Raw genomic sequence first — 10,439 nt, 5'->3', positions numbered from 1 at the left:
ATCCCACTATCCCCTCCACCCCACCCAGGAGGGCTAGAGACACTGCAAAAAGAGTCACTGCTATAAATTATGGAAAACAAGGTTTTTTATTTGTAGCTGTAGCCACAACCTGGCAGCACAGGGGAAGGTGGGAGCGTCCAGGCCGGTCAGCCCAGGCTCCCAGAGGGTCAGGGCGTCTCGGGCCCTCAGCAAGCAGAGTACAGAGGCTGCTCGGGCCGGCCAAGGGCGTGGGCGCAGCAGTGAAAGCAGCAGCACTAAACCTGGTGCCCCCTCAGGTGGGGCACCTGGAGGACGGTGGGTGATCCCTGAAGGGCAGGCAAGGACTAGAGCCCAGGCCAGGGACTCTGCATCCCTAGGCATATTGGGGCCCTGGGTCAGGGCACTTGGGACACTGAGGTGGGGTTTGGGATGGAGGGAGGGGCTGGACATCAAAATAATAACTGGGGCAGGTGGACGGACGGACGGGTGTGGGGGCAGTTGGTCTCAGTGTGGGTGGTCCACAATCTGGAGGGCCGGTCCTCACTCAGGTCTGGGCTCTAGCAGTGTGGCACTTCCGACAAAGCACGTGGCCATCCAGGGGGAAGCAGCCGTTGTCATCAGCCTCAATCGACAGGGGCTTCCCACAGTCCTGGAAGAAGGGGGGATGAGAGAGGCACTGGCCGAGAAGGCTCCACCCCTGCGGCTCCATCTTGGAATTAGAAAGGCCAGATGCTTCATGGCCCAGAGCTGGTGTCTGTCTTCCCAGCCACACCGACCTCCCCATCCCTAACCCACTTCCAATCACCCAGCAGGCCTCTCCTGGGACAGGACCAACAGTGGGTAGAGCTGCTTCCGAGGTACCCGCTCCCCTGCCCACTGCTACCCCAATAAAATCTTTGGGGCCTCTCCCATCCTGTCCCACCCCCTCTGCCTCTCTCTCTAAGCTACTAACTCCCCATTCCCTGCCCTCCCTTCGGCTGCTCCCCCTTCTTGGTCTAGCCATGACTCAAAGTGACCTTACAGAACCCCACAGCCCCTGTCCTGCAGCGATAGGAAGCATTTGGGCAGGGTGGCCATGGCCACCCCTCAAAATCAGCCCCATTTCCTGCAGGCTGGCGCTTTTCACTGCCTGGTTGGGAAGCAGCGTCTCCCACCACCGCCTGGCCGGCACCTGCCCAAGGAGCCCCAAGGGACGGCTGACCTCACACTTGTAACACTTCATGTGGAAGTTCTTGTCCAGAGCGACCACTCGCACAGTCTCATCTCGGCCAGGCTCGGGCATGATGGGCTCGGCGCAGACGGAGCACTTCGGGGCATACTGCCTGGGAGGGGTAGAAAGGGGCCGGGCAGAGTCAGCGTGGGGACTGTCATCCCCCTGTGAGAGCACAGGGTAAGGACACAGAGGTTGTGCAGCAACGAGGCAGACTTCCTCACCCCACACCTCCAGGTGGAGGAAGCTCACCAGAAAGGCCTAACACCCCCATCAAGGGGAATTTCCTGCCTCTCCGATGACCCCACACACACACTTTTGTCATGGGGTTCTCTCCCACTGGGTCCTTACCCCACTCCGTCCACACTGCAGCTCCTATAAAAAGCATGCCCCAAGGCACCCCCCGCTCCCATCCCAGGATCCCCAACACTCCTTCCCACCCTGCATGTAGGATGTGAAGTCCTGGACACCCCAGGTGGAATCCTGACAGTGCGGATCCCAAACATGGTCGGGGGGTCAGATTCCGCAGCTTCCCACAGCCCATTAGCCACATTATGAGATTTTGCTGCAAGCCTGAGAAAGTAGCCACCTTGTAATCACTGTCTCTGGGGAGAAACCAGTGTTCCAAACAGCTGATCTCCAAAAGAACTTTTAGAAACCAGCCTGTGTGTGAAAGGACGTCACTCCAGCAGACTTTGCTAAACACCAGACACACACCCAAAATAAGCCATAGTGAGGCAAGGCCTAGGGTGGGACCAGCCAGTAGTGGGACCTGCTACCCAGGCCTAAGGCCACTGGACAGCCAAATCCAGATGACTTGGCCCCTGTTGTCTACAGAGAGACGTGGGGCCAAAAAGCAAGCCTTGGGTTTGGGGCCATGCTGGGCCAGCATGGTAGCCTGCTACCAGACCAGACCAAGCACGGAACCCAGGGAACAGCCCAGAAGGTGGGTAGGCAGATTCTCACTTGTGGTAGTCAGGGACGCAGTGGGGCTGGTTGGCCTGGTCCACGATGAAGGAGGTGCCCTCCAGCGGGCAGGTGCAGACCACGCAGGTGAAGCACTGCGGGTGGTAGGCCTTACCCGTGGCTCTCAGCATGCGGTCGGTGATGGGCTGCCCACAGGTGTTGCACTTCTCCAGGGTGTCCTGAGAAGGCAGCAGGACGAGGTTGGCAGGGAACTGGCACCACCCAGCCGGCTTCCACTCCCGTCCACCCAGCCCCACTCAGCCCCACTCACAGTGTAGCAGCCCTCGCAGTAGGGCACCCCCTCCAGGCTGTAGAACTGCTGCCCCTGCAGCTGCTGCGCGCACTGGTGGCAGGTGAAGCAGGTGATATGGAACAGCTGCCCCAGCGCGCGCACGGCGGGCTGCCCCCGCGCCAGGGGCTGGCGGCACTGGCCACAGAACTCTGGGAAGACAATGACAGCAATAAGCAGAAGGGATGGATGGAAGCTTATGCGGTATCAGCCGCTCAGAGGGGTGGGGTACCCCAGGCCTGGACCCCACAGTGAGGTTGGGAGGGGTGTCCCCGTGGGGAGTGGGCTCACCATTGACCGCCACGTTCTGCCGCTGAGGGTGCTCCATGTCCTGCATCAGCTGCTGGGTCAGCTGCTCCAGCTCCTCTACCTCCTTCAGAGTCAGGGGCCCTGGGGCCCCAGGGGAGCGCACCTGAAACCCCAGCACTGCCTTCACACTGGAGGTCACTCCACGAGCCCTTCCAGGCCAGCTTACCGCCCTTCCTCCAGTGAGGGACTCGGCTCCCAGATGCTCAGGTTTGACCCCTAAAGCTCCTCCTTCTCCCTCCCTGCTCCAACCCTGACCGCAGCACCACAGAAATGACAGAAGGGAAGGGGATGACCTTAGCCTGGATCTCACACAGCGAGACATGTCCACCCGCTTTGCCCAAGCCCCCCTGAGCAGTCACAGACAGGCCAGAACAACTGGGCAGACGGAGGCCACGCACACAGCAGCCCAGGTCACTTAAGCACTGGACACGCCAGGGCCACATATCAACCCCACAGAGCATGCTCAGACACAGCCCCCACGGATGAGGGGTACGCAGTGGCGCACACACGCGCACACACCTACCCGTCCCGAGTGCTGCCGAGCAGCCCCTGTCAGCGTGAGGATACAACACAGGCGGGATCACAGGTTAAACCCCCAGAGCTGTCTGCAGGGGCCCAACCCCCAGCCCCCAGTCCCCCACCCAGAGACCCAGCTCCCTTCCCAGCAGGCCTCAGTCAAGGTCCAAAGGCCACTCCCTAGGCCAACCCACCCCTGCCAGGTAGGGGACCCTGGGTGCTGGAGACTGGGGGTGGGTGGAGGGTAGGGCCGGGGCGCTGTGGTAACCCTGAGAACTCTGGGAGGGGCCATTTGACCTGCAGCAGCATTTCCAAGAGACACTCCCACAGGAACACGGGGCGGAGGTCTCCTCTACGACTGCAGAGTCCACCCAGGTCTGTGGCCCCATCACTGACTGCTCTACCTGCTGGTGCTATCATTCCCATTAACACCTGGAACCTCCCAAGCCTCCCTCTTACCTTCTCCTGGGGCCACCCTCCTTTTACCATGGCCCCCCAACCCAGCTTCTTCTGTATCCAGAGATCCACAGAAGTCCCACCCCCTCCCTCAGCTCTTAGCCACTTTCCCTTAAGATCCTGCCATCTCCCACCCTTAACCGACACATGTCCCTCTAATGCAAGCATCACCTTGGTTCCTCCTTTAGTGTGCCCTTCCTGGCATCTTGGGGACAGAGGAAACGGGCTCAGCCAGCCCTTGCTGTCTCGGGCCACTTTAAATGCCTGGTCCATTTTGGGAAGCATGAAATCTTTGTCTGCGTCCCCTCCTTGTGGGCACCCTCATCCTTCAGGACACTCTATCCAGCTGCTGTTCCCTCTGCCAGCCAGCATCAGTGCCCCTGCTCAGCAACCACTCTCCGACCCCTAGCTCCTCAGCGTCCCTCTACCTCAGTCACCTACTGCACGGGACACCCTGTACCTAAGTTTTACCTCTGAGTCCCTGCACAACCACCACCTGCCTCTCCTCCTCACCAGAAAGACTTTTGTTCCCCTAACCCCCAGCCCACCCCTGGGTCTTGTCCACCAAACCCCCAGCTGGGCCTGGGGCCATCTGCTCCTGCAAGGCTCTCGTTGTCCCTCCTGCCACCCGCAGCTATCTGGCCCAATCTCCAACCCCAGGTCACACTGCTGCCCGCTTCCTGTTTCTGCCTCCGAGCGCTGCAGAAAGTAGGTGGGGCGCTCATGAACACTGCAGTGAGCTCAGGACGCTGCGGTGCACCCCCATGCAGCTGTTCCAAATCCATCTCCTGTGCCCAGCCCACTGCCTGGCCCCTCGCTGGCGCCCATGGCTTCACCTTGACCGTGGAAGCCAGCCAGTGCCAGCTCCTTATTGTCCTTCCTCTCCACCGCAAACACAAACGCTGCTGTGACCCTGCCCTTGCTCTCTGGATGCCTCTGGGGGAGGGGGCATCCCCAAGCTCTCCCCCGGGCTCAGCACCACAGTCCTGCCTCACACCCTGCTCCCCCTCCTCCAGGGTGCTTCCTCCCCAAACTTGGAAATCACACACACCACACCACACACTCACACACACCCACACCCCACACACATATACACACAATCTCACACACTCTCACATATTTACACATCACACATGTTCACACAAACATACACACATACTTACACACATGTAAACTCACACCACACCACACACACCCTCACACATTCACACATATGCACACCACACTCACTTTCACACACACTGTCTCTCTCTCACACTCCCACTGTCCCTCCCTCAGTCCCTCTTCTCCTGCCCACGTGTGAGACCAGGCTACACCAACAGCCCCGTTTCTCACCACCCACTCCTTACATTCTGTCCTCACCACATGGCACAGACGCCACGCCAAGGCCATCTACGATTTCCCAACCATCAAATCTTGGGCCTTATTTGAGTCCTCATTCTCCTCAACTCCTGCCACCACACTCTCTTCTCCAGGACCCACCTGACTCTCTCTCCCACACTTTCCCCCTCCCCTACATATTCCCTGGGAAGCTCCTCAGCTTTGGGGCCACTACTGCGCACCACTCGCAAGCCACACGCCTCTACTTAGGGGCTTTCCTGAAACCCGCCCCTACATTTCTAACTGAAGGACGGGTCCAGCTGAAAGAAAGTCCTCCGGGAACCTGTTGCTCAACATGTTGACAGCTGGACCCCTCCTCTTCCCGTCCAAACCATTTCCCCTTCTGGACTTCTCTATTTTGTCAGCAACAGTCATCCCCCAACACCCGCTCCTCCAAACCTCCCTGGCTTTTTTTTTCACTCCTCCCTTCCCCTTCCAACTGCTTATCAGTTGCTGAGTCTTGGAGGCTCTTCCTTTGTAGAAGCTCTCATACCAGGGTCTTATTTTTCATTGCAACTAATGCTACTGCTGCCCAGGAGTGAACTCACTGACCTCCCTACCTCCAATACACATCTCTGTTGGAAAAACTTTCCAGAAAGCTTCCAGAAGCTCTGCTTTCACCAGCCCTCCCAACCCACCACGCACCTATTCAAGAGTCATTACGGTCTCCCCAGGACATCCGAATGCCATTCCCTTTCCTGTCTGGATTCTCCAGCTCTGCCCTCCCTTCAAGGCACACCAACTCCATAAAGCTTTCCGAACTTGCTGGCCCCAAGTCCACTCTCTGTTCTGAGTTCCTGTAACTCACAAGATTTTGCAAAGCTCATTGGCACTTGGCATTTCTTCCTAAACTGTGTCTGAGTATATGCAGAAACCCACGCTGTCAGCGGACTCTGTGGATGGCTGGACTAGATGACCACCAGGGTCCCCGATCTCATATCCCAAATTAGAGGGCAAGAACCATTTTGTAATGACAGCTTTTCTATTTTGAGCATTTATGTGCCAGTTACAGAGCCCAGCACTCTCTAGGCATTAGCTCACTTAATCTCCACAGCCACTATATAAGCAGATAGTGTTACTTTAGAGATGGGGAAACTGAGACTCGAGGTTCACCTAACTCAACTAGGGTGTAATGGCTGTGAGATGCCAAGCCAAGAATTCTATCCCAGGTCCATCTGACCCCTGAAGGCTGAGCCTCTTGGAGAGATCTCTTCCCTCCCGTGTCCCAGCCTCTGGAGCACAGAGCACAGAGCCTGGCACTCAGCTGATGCTGGCTCGGCCAGTGTTTACTGGGGCTGAGACTCTTATCTCCAGATGGCCCTCAGGCGGTGAAAGTGCTCAGAGGAGCAGGGAGATTAACTCAAGACACAAGAATGGGAAAAACCAAGGTTGGACTGCTGATGTCATCCCTCCCCTGTAACATTCTGGGGCAGAGGCACAAGGGAAGGTCCACTAAATCCTCCTAATTCAGAGCTGTGCTGCTCTGCCCACTCCCAGTCAGGCCCCGCCCAGCCAGGCCCCTCCTCCAGAAGAGCATTCTCCTACCATTGTCCCACCAGCCTAACTGGCAAGATGAAAACTATCCACCCACCCCCACCGCCCACCCCTATTCTCCTGGGTCGCCTTGGGTGCTTATTCTCTGGCTCCTGAGCCAGCCCCACTCCAGTCCCTGGCCTCAGCTTGTCCTACAGCAGTCCCTTACCTGATTTTGGTTCTGAGCCGGCGGGGCCACTGGGTGCTGCTTCTCCTGCACTCGGGGCTTCTCCCTCTGCTGAGCATAGGTGAAGCCGGGGGGCTGAGGGGAGCCTTTGCCAGTGGAAGAGGGAGCTTCGGGGGGCCCCAATTTTTGACTGGGCTGTGACCCGGGTCCACCTGGGGCTCCAGGGCTGAACTTGGAAGCCACAGAAGTAAACTTGGGAGTTGCTGGAGAAAACTTAGGAGCTGGAGTTGGAGCTGGAGCTGGAGATGGGGCTGGGGGACCTCGGGGCTGGGTGTTAGCCAAAGACGCAGGCTGGGGCGGGGCCTGGGGTTGGACCTGAGGCTTGGCCTGGGGCTGGGGTTGCACATGGAACTGTGTCTGGCTCAGAGGCTGAGCTGGAGCCAGGGGCGCAGCCTGGGAGCTGGAAGGGGCCTTCCAAGGAGGCAGGGGCGCTGTGCCCCCGGCTGCAGGTTTTGTACTGGACTTGGAAATGAATGGAGTGGCCACTGGTGGGGGTACATATCCAGATGACACCTGCAGGGGGCAACGGAGGGGAAAGAAGTGCAGTCAGAGGAGGACAAGGCTGTCCACAGTTCTATCCCCAGCCTCTCCTGCCCTGCTTTTCCTACTTCCTGGTCCCTTACCCGGGCTTTGAAGGGATCATTCTTGGTCATGTCATCCAGCAGTGAGGACAGAGAGTCGATCTCCAGGTCAATACTGCTCACCTTCTCCCTGGGCTAGAGGGTCAGGGGTCAGAGTACCCATCCCAGGCTTCCCCCAACCCCAAAGAGGGCAGAAGGGCAGAGGCGCAGGAGAGGTAAAAGGAAAGGTCCCTCCTCTCCTCTCCTTGGGGGTGTCCCGGTGCAGCTGCCTCTCCCAGGCCTCCATACCTGTGGTGGGAGCGGTACGGGGGCCTCAGGCCCTCCCTCCTCCTCCAGGGGAGGCGGCGGGGAAGGGAAGATCTCCTCCTCCAGAGGCACAGGGGGGAATGGTTCTTCGATGGGGGGAGGCGGGGGTGGGAAGGCACCTCCCAGGGCACCCTCGTCGTCGCCATCCCCAATGAGGGGAGGGGGAGGTAAGGGAAAGTCTGGGGTAGGAAGGAGAGAGAGGGCCTTCAGCAAGGGCCCCTCCTCTCCTCCCCCAAGTTCCCCTCGGTCTCCAGCTCTAGCCCCTGGCCCAAGAACTCTCTCCCGCGTCCCGGAGCGTGTGGGGAAGAAAAGGAGGGGGGAGCGCCGGCTCAGGAAAGGCTGGGGGAACCGCCGAGAGTGGTGCAGCTCCCGTTACACTTCGGAAAACGGACACAGAGGGGAAGATTCGCGGCCCACATTCCCGCCTCTCACCCCCAGGCGGGGGACTTGGAACTGTCCCAGGAGCCCTGGCTCCCAGCCATGAGCTCCACGATGAGGTAAGAACATCTGCTCGGGACAGGGTGGCTGCGCCCAGCCCCCTCCGCAACAACCAACCTTTCCAGACACCCCAAATTCCCGAAACCACTGCCCCCACGCCGGCACCCGCCGGGGTCCGGTGCCCATCCCAGCTGCATACCTTCCGGGGGCGGCAGGGGGATCTCGCCCACCCGGCCCATCTGTGCGCGCTGGGCCCCGGCTGCCGGGGCAGGCTCGCTGTCCCCGGGCCGGAAAGGATTCACTTTGGGCTTCGGGGCCACCACAGGGCCGAACTTCTTCTGCGGGGCGTAAAAAGCCGGAGCCGAGACCGAGACGGAGATCGCGGGAGGAGGGCGGGGGGCCGCCATGGCCTGGCCGGGCTGCTGGGGGTAGGTCGTCAGGTTACGCGGCGCCGGTCGGGCGAGAGACCCCCCAGGCGGCCGGAGCTCCCCTCGGCGTCCCCCGGCCCGCCCGACGCCCCTTCCCTGTGGCGGCCGCCGGGCCGCTCCCCGCGCCTCACCGCGGGCTGGAGCGTGCGCGCCGCGTCTCGGATGGCCGCCTCGGTGCCGGGTCCGCGGACTGTGCGTCCCGGTCCCGAGCAGCCTCCAGCCGGGCGGGGAGGGACGCGCGGAAGAGGGACGGAGGGAGGGAGGGGGCGGGGAGAGAGAGGCGCGAGACCATACAAGGAGCGGCCTGGAGAGGGGGCGGGGAGAGCGGGGCTGGGCGGACCAGGCAGGAAACTCCCCCAGGAAGGGGCCCTGGTCCTGCCCCGGGCCGGAGACTCCGCCAGGTCCTTCTGTCCCCGCCCCACTCACCGCCGCCCCCGCCGCCCCGGCCGGGCACAGACCACCGCTCCCCAAGCACAGGCCTCTGATGTCATTTCCTGACCTGCCCCCCCCCGCCCCCCCGCCCAAACCCGACTGGCGGTGCCGGAGATCTGACTCACCGTCCCTGCTCCCGGCTCAGCCGGCGGGGATGGGGCCGGCGCTCCGAAGGGACCCAAGCAGCCGGGTTGCACCTCTGCCGCGGCCCAGCCCCACCCCAGGGACTGCCGTTACCTAAGGCCGCTCCCGCCACCACCTCCCCAGCCAGCTGCCAGCCCCGCGCCCCAGATTCTCCCCCACCCCCCTGGTCAAGCTGGGCTGGCAGGACGGATGGATCGGGCTCCAGGCTGGACGCGACGGTGAGGGGGCGTTCTCTCTCCCTGCACCCCGCCCAGGCTCGTCTGTGACCCGGGGGAGCGCGTATGAGCACGAACCTCCAGCGTTTTGGGGGGATACCAACTTCCTACACTGGGCAGCCTCTTAAGGCTTCTAGGAATTCGCATCACAGGCGCCCCCGCGGGCGGATCAGCTGCGGGAGGGACGGTAGGGGCCCTGGGGTCAGGAATGAAAGTGGGAGGGCGGGGCCGGCGGACTAGGGATCGCGGAGGACGGACGTGGACGCGGGCGACATGTCCAAGGCAGTCCTTCAGCGCCCACCGCGACCCACCCTCTCCAGGAGCCGCTGGGCGACGGCGGGGCTCCCGGGGATTCGGAAACCGTGCCCGGTGGAGCCCCCCACTGGTCAGACGGGATTCCTCGGCCCGAGCCTCTGCCCCTGGCCACAGGAAAGAGACCAGACCTGGGTTCTTCTTTTTTAATTGCACTGGGAGAGGTCTCTTGCTGCTGCTGTTTCTTTCTCAATTGCACTGGGAAACTTACCAGTCACGGCTCGAATTCTTCCACACTCACTGCCTGCAAACTACTGAGTCACGGCTTTTCGCCTCCTAGCCCAATATCCACCCCCAGGCGCTTCCTTTTCTCTCATCCTGTCAGCCTTTACTGCCATCTGAGACAGTCCTCAGATGTTCACACCCTACTCAGTTTCCAGTCCTTGGCCCTCCAAATCCGCTACACTCTACTGTCGAGGAGCATCTGGGCCACTCTTTAGAGATCATCCAAACTAATCCATTAAATTTATGATGAAAAAATGGAGGCTGAGCGCTGAAGAGATGGGGCCCGGGTCACACCCAGGTAGCGCAGGTCTAGACTGGCACTGGTATCAGAGCGCATCCCCTGCACTCTGATGTCAGGTACAGCAACGCCGGGCGAGAGAGAGCAGAGTGCGATCAGTGACAAGCCTCTTCCTTCTCGCTGCTCCATCTGTAAGAGTGATGTTATTTAATCTACCCAGCTCATTGCATTATACGGAGAAGTAAATGAAGCGCCATGGCTGAAAGCGCTATATAATACTCAGTATTATTAAAGT

General features: G+C 60.5%; 2 protein-coding genes across 4 annotated transcripts in view; both read right to left on the bottom strand.

Moving 5' to 3' along the window:
* The window catches only part of TMEM139 (transmembrane protein 139), a 360,773-nt gene that overhangs the window by 269,355 nt on the left and 80,979 nt on the right, over window positions 1–10,439 (bottom strand). The gene's annotated exons all lie outside the window — the stretch shown is intronic.
* On the bottom strand, window positions 68–8,774 carry ZYX (zyxin). Of its 3 annotated transcripts, none has more exons than XM_069461385.1 (10): window positions 8,710–8,774; window positions 8,350–8,572; window positions 7,695–7,891; window positions 7,449–7,541; window positions 6,808–7,338; window positions 2,736–2,856; window positions 2,427–2,596; window positions 2,156–2,334; window positions 1,181–1,301; window positions 68–628 (listed from the first exon to the last, which is right to left on the bottom strand). In XM_069461385.1, the coding sequence occupies exons 2-10, from the start codon at window positions 8,555–8,557 to the stop codon at window positions 524–526; spliced, it is 1,725 nt and encodes a 574-aa protein (XP_069317486.1). In that variant the 5' UTR covers window positions 8,558–8,572; window positions 8,710–8,774; the 3' UTR covers window positions 68–523. The 3 variants fall into 3 exon arrangements, with proteins under 3 accessions (XP_069317486.1, XP_069317485.1, XP_069317487.1); XM_069461384.1 differs by having other exon boundaries at window positions 8,350–8,569; XM_069461386.1 differs by lacking the exon at window positions 7,449–7,541.

This window comes from Eulemur rufifrons, chromosome 29, assembly GCF_041146395.1.
Source record: "Eulemur rufifrons isolate Redbay chromosome 29, OSU_ERuf_1, whole genome shotgun sequence".
In the NCBI taxonomy this organism is placed as follows: Eukaryota; Metazoa; Chordata; class Mammalia; order Primates; family Lemuridae; genus Eulemur; species Eulemur rufifrons.
The sequence above is the reverse complement of the archived record's forward strand: the minus strand, read 5'-3'. Positions and strand labels throughout refer to the sequence as shown.

What these genes read in the sequence shown, in the direction of transcription:
- ZYX (XM_069461385.1), bottom strand. Translation starts at nt 8,557, where the DNA reads ATGGCGGCCCCCCGCCCTCCTCCCGCGATCTCCGTCTCGGTCTCGGCT. An exon ending in ATGATCCCTTCAAAGCCCGG is followed by an intron (nt 7,339 to 7,448) that starts GTAAGGGACCAG and finishes TGCCCCCTGCAG; the next exon opens with GTGTCATCTGGATATGTACC. An exon ending in TGCGTCCCTGACTACCACAA is followed by an intron (nt 1,302 to 2,155) that starts GTGAGAATCTGC and finishes TACCCCTCCCAG; the next exon opens with GCAGTATGCCCCGAAGTGCT.